Genomic DNA, 20140 nt, shown 5'->3' with positions numbered 1-20140 from the left:
ACAGAATTTCCTGTGTAAAGCACTTTCCTTGTTTTTAACAGTGGCATCACTTTAATGTTATTCCACTAGTAGGGGATGTATTTGTCAGGGAAAGCTGAGATCTTATATTATGCCTTAAAAAGCACCACCATTGCCAAAAAACCCTAAAAAAACCCCAAACCCCAACTTACTGTAAGGACTGGTTTTGCCTGAAAAAGACAAAAAAATACTGACAGAAATATTTGGTGAAGGTGCCGTTGCTCTCATTTTGCTCCACCTGCTCACTCTTGTTTCCTTGCTCCCTCAGTTTCCTGAGGTTGTGTACTGAACTAAACTGAGGAACCCATCTGTCTTTAAAAAATAACCCACTAAAAGGAAACATTTAACATAAATCTCAGTCCGGTTCACTGGGAGACTGTAAACAGTTACATCCACTCACTTGAGGGAACTGAAGAAGAGAGATTAAGTAGTCTTAACCTGGTTAAGTCAACATTGCAACTGAGAAATGCTCACTAAACACAGGCGGCGTTAGCAGGATTACATGCGTTACTTTGATCAAGTGACATTAATAGAGTTAGTCATGACAGTAGCGTTGAATAGATGAATGAAATCATTGCTGAATTCAGACATGGCTTAGCCAAGAGACTGCTTCTGAACTCTGTATTAAAGTTAAAAACCTGATCCAGCCATAACCCTTTAACTACTTACTGCTTTTCATGTTTTACGCAAGTTTTACGAGTAACTGCTGCGTTTTATGCCCAACAAGGTACAGAAATGCGTGCAAGATTTCAAAGTGTGTTTTTTTTTTTGACAGACCAATTGGAAGGATGTATTAAATTACTACTGTGTGAAAAGCATTGATTTCCAGTTATCAAATGCTGAACAGCCAAAAAAAAATAATTTTCTTCTGTGTGACTTCAGTTTGATCTGCAGCTAGTCCATAGTTCATTATTTAATTGCATCTTTCCTGTCCAGTAGGCAGGGTTTTTTCCATGAGTAGGTTGTTTTCATTGAGTTGCCATATTCCCGTTACAGATTTTAGGCACTGTGAGAAACGGTCAATCCTTGAAATTAAAGCTTACGTGTGATCCTGTTGTTCCTAATAGGATTTGCTGTAACAGAAGTTTAAGGGTATAACCTATGAGATCTTTTACAGGTTGATGTAAGCTTTTTCTCCTGATGCTTCATGCTGACTGGAAGAAGCTATAAATATCAGCTCGAAACAAACGCTGTGTCTAAGTTTACTTGAAGTCCAAGATGAAATACTTGTACCTGATCTTTAAAAGTGTTTTGAAATTGAAGAAGTACAAAACCATGCATGGTGCTTGGTTTGACTGAGTAATCTTACGGCTAATATGACAATGACGTGTGTGTGGGAGGGGGAAGAAACTAGGCTGCGCTGTGATCTGTAGTTTTCCACTTAGCTTGTATTATACTTTACAGTAGATGTTTATCAAAGACAAGTAACATCTATTTTTGCTTGCCTGCAAATGAATCTGCAGTTCCCCAAATTAAATTTTTAAAGATTTTTTTTTTTTAGATTTAATGTATGTGAAGACTGATCTGTCTTAAGTGCACAACCTCAAACAGTTTTGGTTAATTGTTTTTCCATAGTTTGTTTTAAGTAAACAGTCTTGGAAACACAGCAATGGAAGTGTAATTCTAAAGTTTTGCTCTATCAGTTGTAGTCCTTTCCATACATTTAATCGTAGTATCAGAGTAGACTGGTCAGAACTAATGTTAAAAAGAACTGCTTGTCTTTTATCTTGCATAACCTTTAGGAAAAGAGGGTCCTACCAAAAGGATGAACAGTTATAACAAAGCATTTTTTCAGTCATATTCATTTGCTGATACTACACACGTTGAGCTGCTATTTGCGTCCTAATTTAGGGTGTCAAAATGGCATTGTTTTTTATAGGAAAGATTATTAGTTGACATTTGCTATTTTGACTCTGTTGAGGAGTTGAGCTGAATTTTGACAACCAAAATATTCTGTGAAATCTCTGGCTTGTATCGGTTTAACGCTAAGCCAGCAGTCTGTTTCATCAGCAGTTTGACAAACAGCGGTGGTCAGATCTGACAACCTGTGACAGCATGTTGCTGCTTCTGCAGTACATTCCTTTCATTTACTGGTTGGTGCTTCTGGCAGATGGTCTGCTCTCTCCTGAACCGAAGTGTTTTTTGTGGGTATTTTTGTCCAAAAACTACTTGTTGGAATGATGCACAAGAGATGACCTGTTCTAAGTGCTAACCCATTATAAACAGCTTGTATATTTTAAGCAACTTTCATATTGCTGGAATAAAAATGAATTAAAAAAAAAAAAAGATGATAAAAGGTAAGACTAAATCTGTTTATTAAATAGTTGATTTGTTAAAAACCAACACTTCATATTGATACGATTATTTCACTTAGCCTTTGCAAAATCAGATTCTTCGGTAAGTATATTTATTTAATACTGGCTTCCTAGTGCTTACCATTTAGGGATATTTTTTTCTTCTTCTATTGTTACTGTAAATAGACCAAAACCAATTCTTAATTTTTAAGTTGGTAAACAGGATGCCAGTCAGGACTGGCAGGTTTTTAGAGTAATCACCTAATTTGAAGAGTGAAGTATCCGTTGTAATTTTACGGAGTTGAGTTGGGGCATGACACTTTGAAGCCATCTCAGAGTGAAAGCAAATGCCAGGAGTTGGTCTGTTAACTTCAAGATAATTGTTTGCTGACCAAAATTATTTTCTTCCCACTCCTTTATATTAAACCATGGTGAAGAAGGGTGTGTTCTGGTAGATGCTGAGCTGAGATCCTTCCACCTGGCAAAATGGCTTCCTTGTCTGTGCTCCATATGCCGCTGTTAGGTAGAACTGTGGTGACAACGTTATTGGAAGTGCATTTCTTCTCCTATGCAGTGTCAAGAAAGATGTTATCAGTTGAGACATAGCTTTGTTCTGAGAAAGGCAGGGATGGGAAGTGCAACGCGAGGGTAACAGGCTAAGGCCTTGGAGAGGCCAGAGAAGTAAGTGAAAAATAAGCGTGGAGACCCTTCTCCCTTTGTGTGTGCTTACGCTTCTCAGGAAGTAGAGAAATCGAGTTGAATGGAAAACGTTTAATGTCACAATGGAAACTGTTTTATAATTCCAGCTCCTACTGGTGTTAATTCTTAGGTAAGAAGCAACGATGCATTAAAACATTTTTGAAACCAGATTCTCTCTTGCATCTTTGCATTCCTCTGCTCCCCTCCCCATCAGTTGCGTAGCTTCCAGTAATTAACTCAGTGTTTTAGTAATTAGGCAACGCAGGATAACTGTGTAGGATAAATGTTACATTGCACGAGGCCTCAAAGCTCTAAAACGGGAAAAACGCTCAGAGAGATTAAAATATACCAGTTTCATTTGCCAGTGGGAGCTTAATTTATATGCAGACCAATATGCAAAATTGGCTTCACAGCTGCCATGTACTGTATGCGCGTGGCTGGTTCACTCAGCTCTGTGACTGTGCGCGTTAGATAATAGTGCCGTGAAACACGAGCACATCTTGAGAGTGAAAGAAACAGTTGGTGTTGAGGGACCACTGTCCCCATTATACACATCTAGAGGTTTTTACTTTGAATTAGCTTTATTTTGATCTGCTTTAGGGAATGCCCAGTAACAGCTGGCATGAGGTAGGTGCTCACTGGAAAAGCGTCTCCACATTTAGTTTCATTGGAAAGGAATCAGGTGAGTATTCCCGAAGACTTGGTGATGCAAACCACATTGTGGTAACTGAGGACGTTTGGGAGATTTCTTTGAAAAATGTTTTACTGATCCAAATGGAAACACTTATGTGGGCGTGCACGCATATGTGCCCCAACCGTATCACCTCTGGAATTTCATTGCTGTTGCAATTTTGTAAGGTTTTTCTGTTAGTAGAATGCTAGGCTCTGAGTAGATTAGGATTGGGGCGGCACGGGGGAGGAAATAAGGGGATGTGTATGTGTCTCTCTGCCTTTATGTACCAACAAAGAAGGCAGGAATTTTGTCAGCAGTTTTTACAAGGATGTGTTCGTGCCAATACAGTTGCTTGCAGGCAGATGCAGGTTTTTCTCTTCTCTTGATTGAAGTGATATGTTTCCCGTGTCATAGTGATAGGTCTAAACTATTATACCCTGTCCCTTTTAATGAGACTTAACTTAGGTTTCCGGCCAAATTAGTAACCATAACCATATGGCTTCTGCTCCCGAGCTGACCAGTTTTGAGTACATTCAGTGTAAGCAGCATACAGAACACCACTAGCTATCTCTGTTAAAGAATGAGTCTCATGTTTATCAAACTGTTCTGTTTCTTCAAGGTAAATTTTCATCTTTCACTTGGATGTTTGACCCATTGTCTTGTTCTGCCCTGTAGGCGCCCTTTTGAGCTTTGAGGAAGAAAAAACATCTTGCACTTCTTCAGAAGTCTGATGCAAGAAAAGCTTCAGTGACATTCCCCCCTCCCCCCCCGCTCATTTTTTTGTCCACTGCTGATGCTCTTCAACCTTGTCTGACTAACGATTTGTAGTTATCTAGCTATGTGCGTGTATAATGTTTTTTGACTACTGCATTAAATGGTATAGCAGTTGATGATTAAGTGGTCCGTGGCACCCAGAGGTGATTTATTGGCACTAATCTGCCACTGTGATCTAAATAATGGAGATTTGGTTCACATTTTGAACACTGAATAAATGACTTCTGTTTGTTTCTGTTTTTAACTGCTGTTGAAAACTGCTCTCTTATCTGGAGTCCAAATTAACTTTTTTGTGTTATATACACATGGCTTAGCCTGTGCTGAATTGATATTCCATCTTCCTGTTTGGAAGAGTAATTTCTTTTTCTTTGCTCTGAATAGATGTTCATTCCTTTCCTTTTTTTTTTTTTTTAAAAAAAAATCCAGTCCATTATGAACAGTTTTGTGCTGTATAACATACTGGCTATCTTTTTCCTGTTCAAAGTGAGACATGCAGGACAGAGCAGTGATTATGAGTAAAGATTATGAATACAGCAGTGGTAAATAATCATATATTTTGGTTTACTGGTTTTTTTTGGAACTTACTTGTAGTTTTGACGAGCATCTGGCATACAGTCTTACTGAATGCCCTTCAGATATAAATAATGCATTTATCGGGTTATCTGCTGAAATGTTTTGGGTTTTTTTTTGCCACTGTCTTCTACCTTGGAAAGCATTCTTGCCTGCAAATAGCTGCTGTCTTTCTTGTTTTGCTAGTATTTTCAGCATGACTCATCTCCCTGGCTCTTATTTTCTGCTATTCTTGTATCTACAAATGGCAGGCAGTGCTGTATCAGTATGTGCAGAGTGCCAACTCTTGAAAAAATCAGTTTTGAGGCTTTCAGGGGTGGGAGGTTAAGCATGACCCATAGTTTATGCCATTTGGAGATGATCTTATAAAGCTGACAGCCCAGTGCATTTTGTAAAATCCCTGGCACTAGTTCTGGTTTTGCATCTCGGTTCACCCCTCAGAACCACACGCAGAGTCTCACAGTACAATGTGCTTTATACCCTCGCTGGAATATTTGCACTCTTTCAGACATGTATCTGTGTGTAAAGAGCTGTCAGTTCTATACATATGAATAAAGGAAACTTTTCTGCTATTCAGCAGATGCTCTTACAGCTGATTAATATTGCAGAACTTATTTGCCTTGAGAACACAGGATTCAAAGGAGTGATGTACTTCCACTTGCATCTATTCTAAGTTAATCTTAAGAGGAAAATTCTTAAAGAAAAGTCTGCATTATTTGAATAACTGCAAGGTTGTCTTGTCTTCAAGAGAAAGTAAGTCAGTTTCTTAAATTACTGCTGTGTAAATATCAGCATTGCTTCTTCAGCGAAGCTTGTTATCACAAGCATTTGAGTTGCCTTACAAAAACCCACCAAAAGCAAACAAACCAACCAACCCATTTGCTTTTCTGATCAAGCCCTTCTGAAAAGTCTTTGTTCACTAGTGTTCATTTGATCTTTGAGACTTTTCCTGGCTTCGGTCCTGTCATACAGTAATCTAAAGCAAGTCTACACGGTGCTTACTGATTGATCAGTATTGGCGCAGTTTCTTTGCAGTTGCATCTGTGTTTTGTGTGGCAAGGGAAAATGTGCAGGGGGCTTTAAGAGGTGGTTGTAAAGGTATTTGCTGTGTCTGTGTGAGTTGTAAGAGGGGCTCCAAAGTCTCTGCATAATGTGGTAGAACTGATTAGAACGGATTTCTTTGGAAAGCAGTGTTGCATTTTTTGCAGGTGTGTTTGGTTGAGCTGTGTGCCATCAGTGCGAGACGGGATACTGGACCAGGCGGTAGGGGTGCTGGGGAGCAGTGCCTGCCATCTAATGAAAAATTACTGGGAAGGCATGGAATTGCAGGTGAAATTACTTTCACCTAAAAGTGGAAGATACTACAAGGGATAGTGGCTAAAACTAACCTTCCATAGGTATTTGAGGTTTTAAATAATTACCATTTTCAGTTACAGTTTACTTTCTGTTACAAGAGAGCTGTTAAATGAGGACGTCCTCATTTCTCAAAACAGGCATTTATTGGTGGCATTATGTGGTTTCTTACATAAAATGTGTCTGTCTTCTATATTCCGTTAGTGCCTAAGCAAGCCGTACAGTGCCTTGTCATAAAACACTTTGGGGTGCCCTAGCTTTTGATTTAGTAAGGGATTAAGGAAAATTGGGGAAGAAAGGCCCATTTTTGACTGTTAAGTAAAAAGCATGCCATCTTTGACTCGGGAAGCCTCTGAGCCCTGAGTATGTGGAAGGAATTGTCTTCATCTGTTTGCCCTGTTGAACTCTTCCCTAGGCATCAGCTGTTGCTCTCTGCTGAAGAAAACACACTAACGCTGTGTGGACCTTTTGACGATGCTGGCACAGCCGATTCTATTCTTTGTTCTTATTCCACATTGAAGCACTGAACTTGATCTGTCGATTGTGCTTCCTTGCTGTGTGCACGTGTGTGCAACAGTGGTGATAAATTTCGTAAAGCCAAGACTGCGGACACTCCTCTCGCGTGGCCAGCAAGGGCCCGTCCCAACTGCTGCCTCGCTGGGTAAGGCGAGCTTGCAGGCCAGCGTGGCTCTGCTCCCCCTGTGCCTGACGAGGGCTGCGTTTGGTTCCTCGTGGAGCATGAGGAACAGCCAGGTGGGGCAGAGCCTTTATGTACCGGGGCAGCGAGTATGGCGTTGCTCTTCCCTTGAACTTGATCAAAATGGGAGTGCTGCTGCAGCAGCAGAGCCTGCCTTGGTCTGTGCCCCCGTTGTTTCTGCAGCGAGCTAAGAGAACGGCATAAATCTAGGATCCTGTTGTGTGGGTTGCGTCACCCTGCAGCATCTCCTCGCTGGGTGCGCTGAGCCTGACACTGCCGTTACAGAGACCTGAAAAGCTTCTGTGCAGCGTGTAGCGCCCAGACAGGAAATTCAGGAATATTCATATATTTGTATCCTTTAAGCAGGGATAGAATACTATTTTAGACTATGTCTGAGATTTGGGACTATTAATAAAGAATATCCCTTGGTAATAGGACTTCTGGCAGCTGTAATGCAGTACAGTGCTGTCAGAATTGTAGTAGTTAAGCTTCCCTGCAAGGTTAAGAAGAATTATGCATCAGCTGAAACTGATACTAAATATATGCTGTACTTTCATGCTGGTTACTTGATAGAGTGCGTTATTTCCTTGAATTGTCCCCTGTACCAGGATATGGCACCCAGAAATTCATACCTTCTCTTCCCAATTTTAAGCGTGCACTGAGATAATTTGTGTAACAGTTATGAGTAATTCAAGACAAAAAAAAAAAAGGAACATCTAGAAAATATTCAGTGGTTCTTTTCCATTACAGACAGTTGTGAACCGTTGTATCTTTAATGATTAAAAAAGCATCTTTGTTACTAAGTTGTCCTTCCTTTGTTTGTCACAAACCCTGAGTCACATTCCAGGTAAGAATTTGCTCCTCAGAAATGTACAGGAGAAAAGAGAGTTAACTTTTATTTTGTCAGCAGTTAACTTTTTTCAAATAATGTTCTGTATGACACTGTCTTCCTATCTGTGGACAGAGATGTCCTCTAGCAGCACAAACTTAAAACTGGTTTCTCAGTTTAGCTTTTTGACCTTGGTGAGATTGTCAGGAAACGGGGCAAGTTGGTGCTTCTGTTACTTGGGAAAGTTAAATATTGAAACTATCAAAAACCTGATTTTGGTATTCCTATCTGTGACCGTGATGGCTACATGTGGCTGCTGAAGGACTTTGTGTATCCATCACTTGAAAATGTGTTGTTTAAAAGAGCTTCCTCAGAAAAGAGATAAAACTGTTAAGATGATGGCCATTGTATACTTGTTGCTGAATGGCACACGAGCAGTGCTTTAAAAAATAGTATAAAAAATCCAGTGAAGTTTCTTATGACCACATCAGAGCTCACTGTAGGACGGAAAGAGGCTTTTCCCTTGTCTGGAAACTAAAATTATTTAGTGCTTGACAGGTCTTTCAGGCTCTGAAAACATAACTGAGACTTTCATTCTGCTAAAACTCTTTGAAGTTTTGTTAGTCAGGGCTTTCTCTTCTTGTAAAGAACGGAACGATGCAACACAGTAGAGTTTTAACAGTAATACAGCAACTCTTGACTTACAAAATCTACTTTCCAGCTTCTGACATGCCAAACCTTGTTACACTTCCCAGAATGGTATTGAATCCATAGCTGGTAAGCTGGTACTGCCAGGTTTGCTGTGCGTAGCCCCTCTGCGGGGTTGCACTTGAGCCAGTATCCAGTTTAAATGGTTCACACATTATATTTTGATGGAAAATTGTTTTTCATGTCCAACTTCTTTTTTTGATACGTATTTTTTTTCCATGTTTAAAATGCTACATAAGTGCATGTAAGGAGGTATGTAGTTATCCAGTTTACACAATATAAGTCATGTTGGAAAATTGTGAAAATCGTAGTGGTATATTAGTCTGAAGTGTTATTATGCAATTAGATTGGTAAACTCAGATCCTAGAAATATAATTCCATCTTTGCTTCCTTTAAGGATTATATTGTATTTCGCAAAAAATCAAGGACAGTAAATTTTGATGCGTATTGATTTGCCTTGACACATTTTTGAGAATGAAGGAAAAAAAAAGGCTTCCTCATTTTTTAATGAGGATTAAGGCATTTCATTTGAGTGTTTTCTATTCCTCCAAGCATCAAAGTCTGTGTCAATTCTACATTTTGGTTCTAAACTAGTCATATTTTCTACTGACATGGTGTTTGCTAACATGTTGGGGTTTTTTCCCCCCATAGCTGTATGATTTTGTCTACAGGAAGGTTGCAGACTTACTGTTTTTGGAATAAACTTAAAAAGTAGAAAAATGGAAAAATTCTTGAAATACATACACATCATGTCTTTTGCCATTTGAATGGGTCCGTATGTCTTTAAAACCACCAGATGCTTCGAAGTCTTTCAGGTTTTCTGATATATACAATATTGAGAACTTGTGTTGCTGGGAAGACTGAAGGGGGAAGAATGAAGCTCATTTTACTTGTTTGGTGACATCATTGCTATAGTAGTTTTTGAGGTACATAGTGGCTACTGGTAGATTTGCTTAAAAAATAACTTTTATTTTTATCTTTTAGTCTCCCACAAAAGCTGTGTATAATGCTAGACACTGGAACCAACCAGAATCAGAGGCTCTGCCAGCACCACCGGTTTTGAAAACTCCCAGTGTCCCAGTAAGTAGACAGTTTGTTTCTTCTCAAGTTTAGTAAATCTCCTTTTTAAGATTCACTGATATTTTTTGAAATGCAAGTTCTTGATATCTGGTAATGTCACAGTAATTCGGAATGAAATCCACTTTGTGATGTGAGCCATTAGATATTTGATAGGAAAGAAATTGTCAGTGGAAATACTCTAGAATGGGATCTTCCATATCATTTCAACGTACAGATACAAAAAACCCCAACTTCAGTCAAGTTATGTTCCCTAATCTGCTGAAGTTAAGCTTTCTAACAACAGACTCAATTCCATCTTCTGTGCTACCCTCTAGGATTAATTTGCTAATGCACATAGAAATCAGCAAGTTGCAGGTCAAAAAGGAAAAAACTTAAAAAGAGATACTTCATTTATTTTTCCTTTGTAATGGAGTAAAATATTGTGAATTGCTGACTTGAGTCTTCAGACACCATGAAAGCAACAAAATTTTCTATATGCGGCCAGAAATGCTAATATGAACATATTGGTTATAAGCATGTCTAGAAAAAGTAGAGAAGAGGTGAAAACAGTTCTTGAAGTGACTTGTTTGTTCAAAAATCAGTGATTGTTCCAAGGCTTAAGGTAATGGTTTAACTTTTTCGAGACCCCGAGAATCCAGTGTCTTGGGCTTATATATGTGTAAACATTCTTACCAATTATGCCAAGAGAGCATTGTACATTGTCAGTAATCTTGATTTTGTTTGGTGCCTTGCTTACAGTACTTGCCCGAGAACAGAAAAACAGAAAGTAGATATTTTTGCAGTGATAAGTCTTCAGCTTTTGTTGTTGTCACCACCAGTTTTGGGGGGAGTGGGGCGTTGTGTTTATTTGTTGTGTGGTTTGGTTTGGGTTTTTTTTGTTTTTTTTTTAAATTCCACCTGTGTGTGTGTTGTTCTGATACTAGCTCCTCTTTGATTTATGGTTGGTTTTGGTTGCACCCTCACGTTATTCTGAACATCCTTCCTTCGAAGTTAACTGCACTGGAAAACGCAGATGACAAAATAACCATTACCACTAGTGCTTGAGGAGAGAGTAGGAATTTCAGCCCTGGGTTTCCCCTTGAACCCCTTTCTCAATTTAAATTATGTGCATTTGAACTGAAACTTTTGTTGCTTACTGAATCTTTGTATTGATGCTGACTCTTGAGAAGTAGTCTGATAGCTAACTTAAAGGCAGATTTTGTCTGAGTCTTCTCAGACAGACTTTGAATATATCCTCTTCAGGCTAGAAAAATGTCTGGATCATTTATATTCAGGCAAACTATTTTGTCTTCTGTCAAACTGCCACTTTAACTGGAACCATCAAAATATTAATTCAGGAATATGGCAGAGGTTTGGCTGAACAAACCGGTTAGGGGAATTTGTATCTGCTCCTCATGTTGTGATGTACATCTGAAGTTACTTCAGTCACTTGGTTTAACCTTGATTTACATATGTATGATCAAGATTTTAAGAGTTACAAGCTAAATGAGCCTTGAACCAAATGTTCAGCCGTCATCCCTGGGCAGCTGATTCTGACTCTTTAATTTTGGTAGAAATTTGTTACCTGAAGATTTGGATACATTTGTCTTAGATTTACGGTGAAAAACCCATAGCATGCCAAGTGCTTATGCCAAATACTCGTTCTTACGGCCTCTCCAAGATCCCTTGGAATTTGCTTTGAAGGAGAAGCCATTAACCAAGACTTGGATGAGCTACTTGAGTGGCTCGTCTGTGTTCACAGACTGATAAGATCAGAGTCCTCCAGTATGTGCTCTAAAGCAGCTTTTCAGGGTGGTTTATTAGCATTTTGCCACTGGAGCCTAAGCGAACAAATATTGAAGTGCTGCACAGTGATAGAGGCAGCACGTAAAGAATAATTCGTTAGTATAGCAGGTTATTTTGGCTTATATTTTAATTTTGACTGTCAATGTACAATGCACAAGAAGGCTTTCTCTCAAAATAACCCCATGGAGTGAATTACAATTAGTGCATCCTCTATGCCTGTGTATTAATTCTGTTTTTTTCAGTCACACTTTAAAAAAATTCTCATTTTTCTGTGAGGAAACTTAGTACATGATGTTACTTAGAGCTTGAGGGTGAGTAAATGACCACTGGCATTGGCATTTGTACATCTAGAATTTGGCATTTGGAGGTCTCTTGCCTGTATGCCTTGTTTTCTGTAGTTTGTCTTCACATCTGAATTTGTGCCAAAGAAGTAATCTGAAGATAAGCTGACACTTAAGCTTACCGTAGCCTCAAACTAATACAGAGGAGTAGGTTGAGGAGAAACCGGTAATACTTGCCTGAGATGGCTGGAAATTTGTCCGTAGTTATTCTAGACCTAATAGCAAGTTCTCTGTTACCTGCTGTAAGTTCAGAATAGGTTTTGCTCTGTCTTGTGCTATAATACGTTCCTAAAATATTAACACAAATATGAGTAAGGGCAGTGTATGGAGAATACTGTGAACTTACAAGAGCACACTCTTACCCGTTTGAGGTACGCACCATGCCTCTCTTATTTCTCTGTGTGGCAATTTTTTATGGTGCTACAAAAATTATATTGGTAGTCTTCTGCCTACAGGCAAAATACAGTTTGGAGTGTCAGGTTGGAGAGGTCAGTTCTCCGATAGATAGCTGCACCCTGAGTACAGTAGTTCCGTAGCCTCCAGTAGTTAGAGGTGAGAACCATAGGCAGAGTTTTCCGGTTCAGGCTATGTTGAGACAGTGATTGCTCAATGCTGTGCTCGTATTCAGACCAACGTACTTAATGGTGGTTCAGTATAGCAACCAACTCACTCAGTCCTGGAAGCTCCAGTGTAAGTGGGTAAGATACTTGTAAGTGTCAACAAATAATTGTCTTTAAACACTGAAGTGGGTTGGTTTACTTACCCTAAAGCTTAAGGAACCAGTATAAAGGACTTTTTTCTTCTTTATTTTTAGTTTCAGAATTCCACTGGAGCTTTCCTGACTACTTAAAACTGGGTTTTGTATTTGAAAATGCATATAATTTCTGACATCTTAATTTATGTTTTTTAAGAGTAGCTACATTGTCACACAGCTTAGGTACATCTTGGTAGTGTAAGGCAAGAACTAAATAGTCCCAAAATGTGAATTTGACAATTGCACACCTGTACTGTTTCCTGCTGTATTTAGTGTATGTTTACATGCTCAAAACATCTGCCCATTTTAGCACTTTCTTATTAATAGGTAAGGCTATCTTCAAAGGAGGCAATTCATAAAGATGATGGAGTTTTTAAGGCTCCTGCACCACCTCCCAAAGTGATTAAAACTGTGACAATACCTACTCAGCCCTATCAAGAGATAGTAACTGCATTGAAATGTAGGAAAGAAGACAAAGAAGTAAGTATTCTTAACAAATTTTTAAGCTAAAGAATTATTGGTAATCCTAAGTACTGAAGGAACAGTGTCAAAATGAAATTTGGCTTTCCTATTAAAGATGATAATTTTATCTAAATAGTTGAATGGCCTTCGTTAACTTCTTAACGTTTCCTTTCACTCAAGACTGAGTAGATTTTAAACTTTACTTGTTAAGTTTTTAATCAATCCCAAGAGCAACTTACCTAGGTCAAAATATTTGTCTCTTCCAGTTATACACTGTTGTTCAGCATGTAAAGCACTTCAATGATGTAGTGGAATTTGGTGAAAATCAAGAGTTCACAGATGATATTGAGTACTTGCTAAGTGGATTGAAGAGCAATCAGCCCCTAAACACACGTTGCCTTAGGTAAGATATCTTAATATAAACCACTGAACTTATATTTAAAAGAGATACTGAATTAAATACTCATGAATGAAGTGACCATGCTTTAAAATGTTTTTCGGGTAGTTACCTGGCACTTCTGCTATAAAGAATAAAATTTGAAAATAGTTATCAAAATGGTATCTTGTGAATAATCAAAAGTAGTATGACTAGGAAGATAAAATAGAAAGTTGTCTGGTAAGAGACATCTTCAACACACTTGTTTTCCTTGCTATAAATTAAAAAAAATACTTTGGGTAACCTTTTTTTTTGTTTAGTGCAATCTTATGTGCAGTGCCTGTTCTGTTTTTTAATGCAAAATTCAATTTTAAAGTAAAAACCCTAAGACTGGAAAGTTTGCTGGCTGTAATCTAGAACTAATGTAACATTGAGATACTGTTTAACTCAAACCACCTGTTCTTTATCTTCTGTTGAGAAATAACATAGCTGGCATCCACTGGAAGTATTGTGGCCTTGATATTAATTGGAAGCTTCCCTAAGTTGTCTTGAACTACTCATTGCACTCTTAAGTTACACATTATCACGAAGTTAGTAGCAAAAATGTCAGTCTTGCTTTGAAAAAGTTTATGACTTCATATTGGTGTCCATTCGCTGGACATAAAAGTAATGAGACTGATGTTCTGTAACCATGTAGTAATCTTTTTTTTTCCTCATACTTGTAAATTTTCCTCTCTGTTTAGCAAAACTAAAATGGTAGAGAAGGGAAAACTTGAATCCACAGAGTAAGGTGATGAGGACACTTTACGTGAGATTTGACTGTGGTTGAGAAAAAGCTTTGTATGCTTTTAAGAGAGTTTTTTTTAAAATGTATTCTTCACAGTCCTCAAAAACTAGCAATGACTGTTGCTGCTGGAGTATAGACACAAGAAATCTATTTTCCAGTTTGTATGTGCATTATGATAAGAATAAATTAATACCATAATGACAGTTTAGGAGTATTTTTCATATTGAGTGCACTTAATTTGCTCATGTGGTAAGCTTCCTAAGATCTCAAACTGACTTTTTTACTTTCCAAATTTATATCATGGAATGTAACTTGTATAAACACCATAAAAATTTTTTCTTTCAGTTAACAAATTAAAAGAAAAGTATTTTTCCAAAGGATATCAATGTGTAAGGATAGGAATATACGTAAAAGAATCAGAAACTGGTAGGTAAGCTCTAACTGGTGCTGTTGTGATTGGAGACAGAAAGACCAATTGTACTTTAAACGCCATACCGTATGAATCTTTTCTAGTAAGGTTCCTCAGTACTTGTGGAAGATTTGATTGCAGAATCTCTCCTGCATTACTCCACATTTAAAAGTAGTATGTGTTGAATAGTCTGTATGTTGGGCTGTGCTAGAAACAGCAGACAGCTCGCTAATAAAACCAGGGGAAGACTTCTGTTTTTAAAATAGAACTGTTACGCTGATCACTGGTTAGATTTCAGGAAAAATCTGACAAATAGATTAGTCTATAGTGTTTCCATCAATCATAAATGCCACAATAAATATTAAAAATGTTTGGTTTTTTGTAAAAGTATTGTCAGGCATAAGGAGGACTAATCAGTCAATTAGGTAGATAGCCGCTAGATAGCGATGGAAGCTCACGTCATAATTTCTGATAATGCCTTGGTCCATAATAATGTCTCCTGTGCCTCTAAATCAGAGCTTTGTGCTTAATCCATGAACATTTTACTTTCAATTTAACTCCTTGAAATCATTTCAACTTCTGTTTGAAAGACCAAGTTTAGGGTACCCTTTCAAATCCTGGTTTTAGCCAACGTTAAACAAAGCGGACATAGTTTGGTGCTGGTAAGCAGCTGTTGAATAACATGTTGCTCTGTTCACCAGTTACAAACTTGCCATATACAAATTTTAGGAGAAACATCCCGACAGAGTTTGTCAGGGTCTGAGGTACATGGTCAGTCACGTTTTGTAGACTTGCTTATCTGCCAGCTTTGTAAACATGTTTGGTTTAGTTCTAACCCAGAATTAATTTTCTCTAGTGTAATCAGCTTGGCGACAAAGTGCGCCATGCCCAGCTTCCGAATGCATCTGAGAGCACATGGGATGGTAGCCATGGTTTTCAAAACACTGGATGATTCGCAACACCACCAGGTATGGATAAATTGTGTATTTCATTGAAGTTTGATGACACCTGTCTACTTTGTGTGAATTTTGTGTGCATGTAACTCGAAGTGAAGCATCCAGTATAGTGTGCATCTGGGATCGGTGGCTCCATTTTAGAAATCTGTAGTGAAATTAAAAATAAGAGCACCTGCGTGCCAGTGGCAAATTCCCCTTCCAATGTGTTTGTGCTTCTGGGTTTGGAAATTATTTTAAAAAGACAGACTGTGCTTTGGATTGCTGTTTTATATCTTCTCTTTAGCTTTTTAAAATACTTTATTGCTGTATGTATAATTTCCTTCAAATGAAATACATTTGAAAGGAATCCTTTCTCTTTGTATTTAAAGATAGCTCTAAATGGTCATCTCCAGACTTACTTTTATGTGAATTATGGCCTTTACTGTAGCTGTTGTGGGGCATTTTTCATGTCCTGTGCTTGTCTCCTTGAGCAGTGCTGTAATTGCAGCTGTAGGATGCCTTGAGTATGTATGTGCAGCGGTCTATGATAAATCTGGGAAAGGTAAATTTTAACTTACTTATGGTAACGTGACCCAAGTGTTAAAAACTTGAAGCAATTTGTGTTTTCCTTATCAACTTTACAAGTTCAATGCAGCTGTAATAGAAAACGCTTCTTGCAGCTGATACTATTTTTCCAGTGGTTGGAAACAGTGCCTCTGTGGGCTATCCCTTGAGGTAGAGTTACACAAGCTGAGCATAGGAGATGTTGCTTGGAATCGGGTTGTAGATATGTATATCCAGTCAGGTTTATTACTTTTATTTAATAGCTCTAGGAGAATGACATACAATGCAGAAGGAAACTTTGCACCCACAGAAATAGACTTTTAAGAGGTTGTATTTGACATCTTGCGGGGGGGAGTTGTAGAGCTTTAACTAACTAATTTAGAATAACAGCTTATCTTCCATCTGCCTGAAAAATCAGCAATGGCTAACTGTAAAATAAAACATAGGAACCAGGTCCACTGCATTCATTTTGTGAGCTGTCAACATAGTGCCAAGTGATACTAGAAACGAATAAAGTATAGTCATGCTATTTAGGACAGTTGCTACCGCTGAGTTGCAGGAGATCTGCAGAGGACAGCTAGAGTTCCTTGGAAAGTCTGCAAGCTTGCTCTGTGTATTTTTGGATGTCTTTTAACAGTTACCATTATTCCTTCATTTTCAAAAGAGCACATACAGTTCAGAAGGAAATTGCATGCTATTATTAGTCTGCAGTAAGAAAAAGCATTGATTGTATTCACTATTTTCAGTATATTTGATGAAACACTCTCTTTTGTCAGGAAAAGAAGGTAGTTAATGTTTTAATATAGTTACAGTGCATTCTTGGTACAGGTTGATGAAACACTCTCTTTTGTCAGGAAAAAAAGGTAGTTAATGTTTTAATATAGTATTTAATACAGTATTATAAAACCACTGATTCATCAATCTGCTATTAATAAATGCTAAAATATGTGCTTGCTCTAACTACTGACAGTATATGCTTCAACAATGACCACCTGCGTGTAAGCTTGCTGTCTTTATATACTACCCTTTCATTCACTCGGTATTTCACTAAAATTTGAACTGGTTCAAAATGAACAGAAATTTCTCCACTAAAACTCAATGCAAAGTAACTCAAGAATAATAAATCACACAAGGCTTTGCTTGCATGGATCAAATCCATTTAAGATGAGGAAGGCCTGGGGAAAAAAATGCAATTATTTTGTTCATAATTTCTTCCAAGTACTATGGAGATGGGAAGACTGCCACAGTGACACTGCTAATGGAAACAAATATGAGCATATACTGTATTCATTCTACTGATACAATGGAATAGGCTGAGAAAGTAGGGGACTTGTATGTTTCTGAAAGAGTATAAAATAGCAGTTGCAGAGGTATTTTTTTAACCAGCAAGGAAAACAAAATAACTAGTTATCTTACTGAGCTATGCCCCAAAATATTTACATGAAAATTTCTCGTTCTGTCAAATTTTTCTTGTAGTTTTGTCTTTAAGCTTCAGTTTCAGTTTTTAACTGACTTTATCTCTTCAGCTATGCTCTAAAAGTTTTGGAGTATTGATTTTTAAAATAAAAATTGTATTTTCATTATACCTGTCAGTAGTTCAGCACAGAAATGTGGTTTTGTAATGTCTTCAGCATGTGAATAATTAAAAAAAAAAAAGTGCATTACATGTAGTGCTGAACCATAGAAAATAGCCATCTGTTCCCACAAGCTGGAGTATAAATAGAACAAGCAAGGGAAGACAAGGATGAGAGTGGGTGTGAATGGTCTGCTGTTTCTGGAGTGTACGTTCAACTAGGATGTTTTCCTGAATTCTGTAGAAGTATGGAGTGCAACTCCATAGTTAGATACGCCATGCAATTTCTGTCTAGAACACATTCTGTTTATTTTACTTTTTTCTCCTCTCCACATTTGTTCGGAAACAGAATGTGTTTTAAGCATCTTGAGGAATAAAACAGGGAAAAAAAAGCCCATCTCAAAACCCAGCTTCACTACTGCAATGCATAGGGGTGGGATTTTGAGGGTTTGGTTGGGTTTTGCGGTGGTTTTTGGGGTTTTTTTTTTTAGGATATTGATCAAAAATGAGTTGTAGCAACAATTTTTCCCTCATTCTCAACTCAGAATTCTGTGCATGGTTGGGCATGAGATGACTTTCAGACAACGTAATTAACTGTTTTTAATGCTTACAGAAGGTCAGAGCAAAATGCAGAGTTGTTATATTCAAGATTAAACCAACTTGCATATAGGGACGAAGAAAAATGGGTTTTAGAAAACTCCTATCACTGGCGTGTAGCTGAAGCACGTTTGTTCTACGTTATAAGCACCGTTCACATTTGAGATCCTTACTTTTGCAATATCACTACTTTCTGCATTTGGAGGCTTATTGGCCTGATTGCCTTCTATATGATGTTGCAAGAATTAACTGTATTAACTGCCGCATAGTTTCTAGTTGATAGCAACTCCTATGGGGGCTTAAGCATTTTTTTAACCAGGAAGCTTGCCTAGATTATGGTTGTCACTAGAAAATTGTTCTTCATAGATGTTGCTTTATTAGGTCCCACATTGGCTGAACAACAGTTAGCGGTGTAACCTCTGGTTTCTCTGGAACACATGTGCTCCTGTGTCCTCTTTTAATAACTGCCATTCTACAGGAACAGAGTCTTTTTCCAGGAAACTGAAATTTCTTACAGTTTAAACCAGTTGCAAGTAAATCCAGAGTAAACAATTTCTATAATTAAAAAGATAAAATTGCAAGGTTTATTGGAGAAAGCTAATTGAAATTAAGGGAAAACAATGTATACCCTGTCTATGTAGACAAGCCGCATAAATTGCTTTCTGCCTTACATCTGACAAGGCTGGAGTAGTGATAGTCACAGCTAAGACTGTGTTTTTTTGTTTTTTTTTTTTTTTTAACGAACCCCATGTCTCGAGGTTGTATTCATGAAAGGAGAAGTTGATTTGGTAACTCTTGCTTTCTTCCTTCAGTACCAAATGCACCTTTGGTAGTTAGATTAAAGTCTTTATTCACCCGAAGATTTCCTTGACTCAGACAGGAAGGAGTTTTACCATAGCTTTTGATAAACTGTCAGCTGCCTAATCCTGTTTTGGAAATGCTGATACTGCTTAGTATGACCAGGTATGATTATTACTTGGTTCTAAAATAAACAGCAGCGGCTAATGATTGCTTTGGTGGTTGGCTGAACTCTAAACAAGATGTTAATCTACTATGACGCAGAAATTCTGCTCTTTCCTGTTGAGCTGTACAACATTCACATCCCAGAATTAGTTGGTCTCTGTTTACTTTATACAGAAAAAATTGGAGTAGATATATGCAGCGTGTTGACTCTTGAGAGTTAAACTCAGTAAGACGCACACATACCCCACACACCCCCCAGCTCTGCTTTCTTCCAGATGCCATCAAAGGTTTCTGAAAGTCTCCTTCTCTGGAGATATTCAAAACCCACCTGGATGTGTTCCTGTCCAGCCTGCTCTAGGTGACCCTGCTTTGGCAGGGGGGTTGGACTACATGATCTCTGAAGGTCCCTTCCAACCCCTGCCATTCTGTGAAAGTATTGTGCCCAGCACTACTCAGTTCTCTGTGAACATTTCTCTTCTTTACCCTAACTTGGAGCTCACCTGGATAGATGAGTCTCTTGGTGGAAGTGCTGTCCTTACCAGGAGCAGGGACAGATAGCTTTGCTCTGATCTCTTCGCTGTCGTTTCTCTTCCTCACAGTCACCTTCTGCCTTTGCTTTTGTGGATCCTTATGAAGATGAAATTTAATTCCTTCTTGAAGAAGGGTTAAATAGTCTTTAGCCAGTAAGAGGTCCCTGTACACCAATTCTATGTAAGATAGGGATGGTCAAGATAATAACATTTACTTGTTAAGGGCTGATGGGTACAGAGCAGGGGGGAAGCTGGTTTGTACTCAGGTTACTTACAAAAAGCAGAATTCCCCTGGAAATTAAATGGGTTTATGCTGAAAGGGTTTGGGTAAATTGTGGACTGACAGGCCTGCTTGGCAGAATCAGAATG

General features: G+C 38.2%; 1 protein-coding gene across 1 annotated transcript in view; it reads left to right on the top strand.

The window, feature by feature from the left end:
* WAPAL (wings apart-like homolog (Drosophila)) overlaps positions 1–20140 on the top strand; it is a 68303-nt gene that overhangs the window by 31745 nt on the left and 16418 nt on the right. Inside the window, exons 4-7 of the mRNA XM_009893028.1 lie at positions 9600–9695; positions 12903–13055; positions 13304–13440; positions 15466–15577. Of these exons, the coding sequence (XP_009891330.1) occupies positions 9600–9695; positions 12903–13055; positions 13304–13440; positions 15466–15577 (498 nt within the window). The remainder of the gene's footprint in view (positions 1–9599; positions 9696–12902; positions 13056–13303; positions 13441–15465; positions 15578–20140) is intronic.

The sequence above is a fragment of the Charadrius vociferus genome, unplaced genomic scaffold (assembly GCF_000708025.1).
Source record: "Charadrius vociferus isolate BGI_N301 unplaced genomic scaffold, ASM70802v2 scaffold429, whole genome shotgun sequence".
In the NCBI taxonomy this organism is placed as follows: Eukaryota; Metazoa; Chordata; class Aves; order Charadriiformes; family Charadriidae; genus Charadrius; species Charadrius vociferus.
Note: the sequence above shows the minus strand (reverse complement) of the source record. Positions and strands in the feature narration are given on the sequence as shown.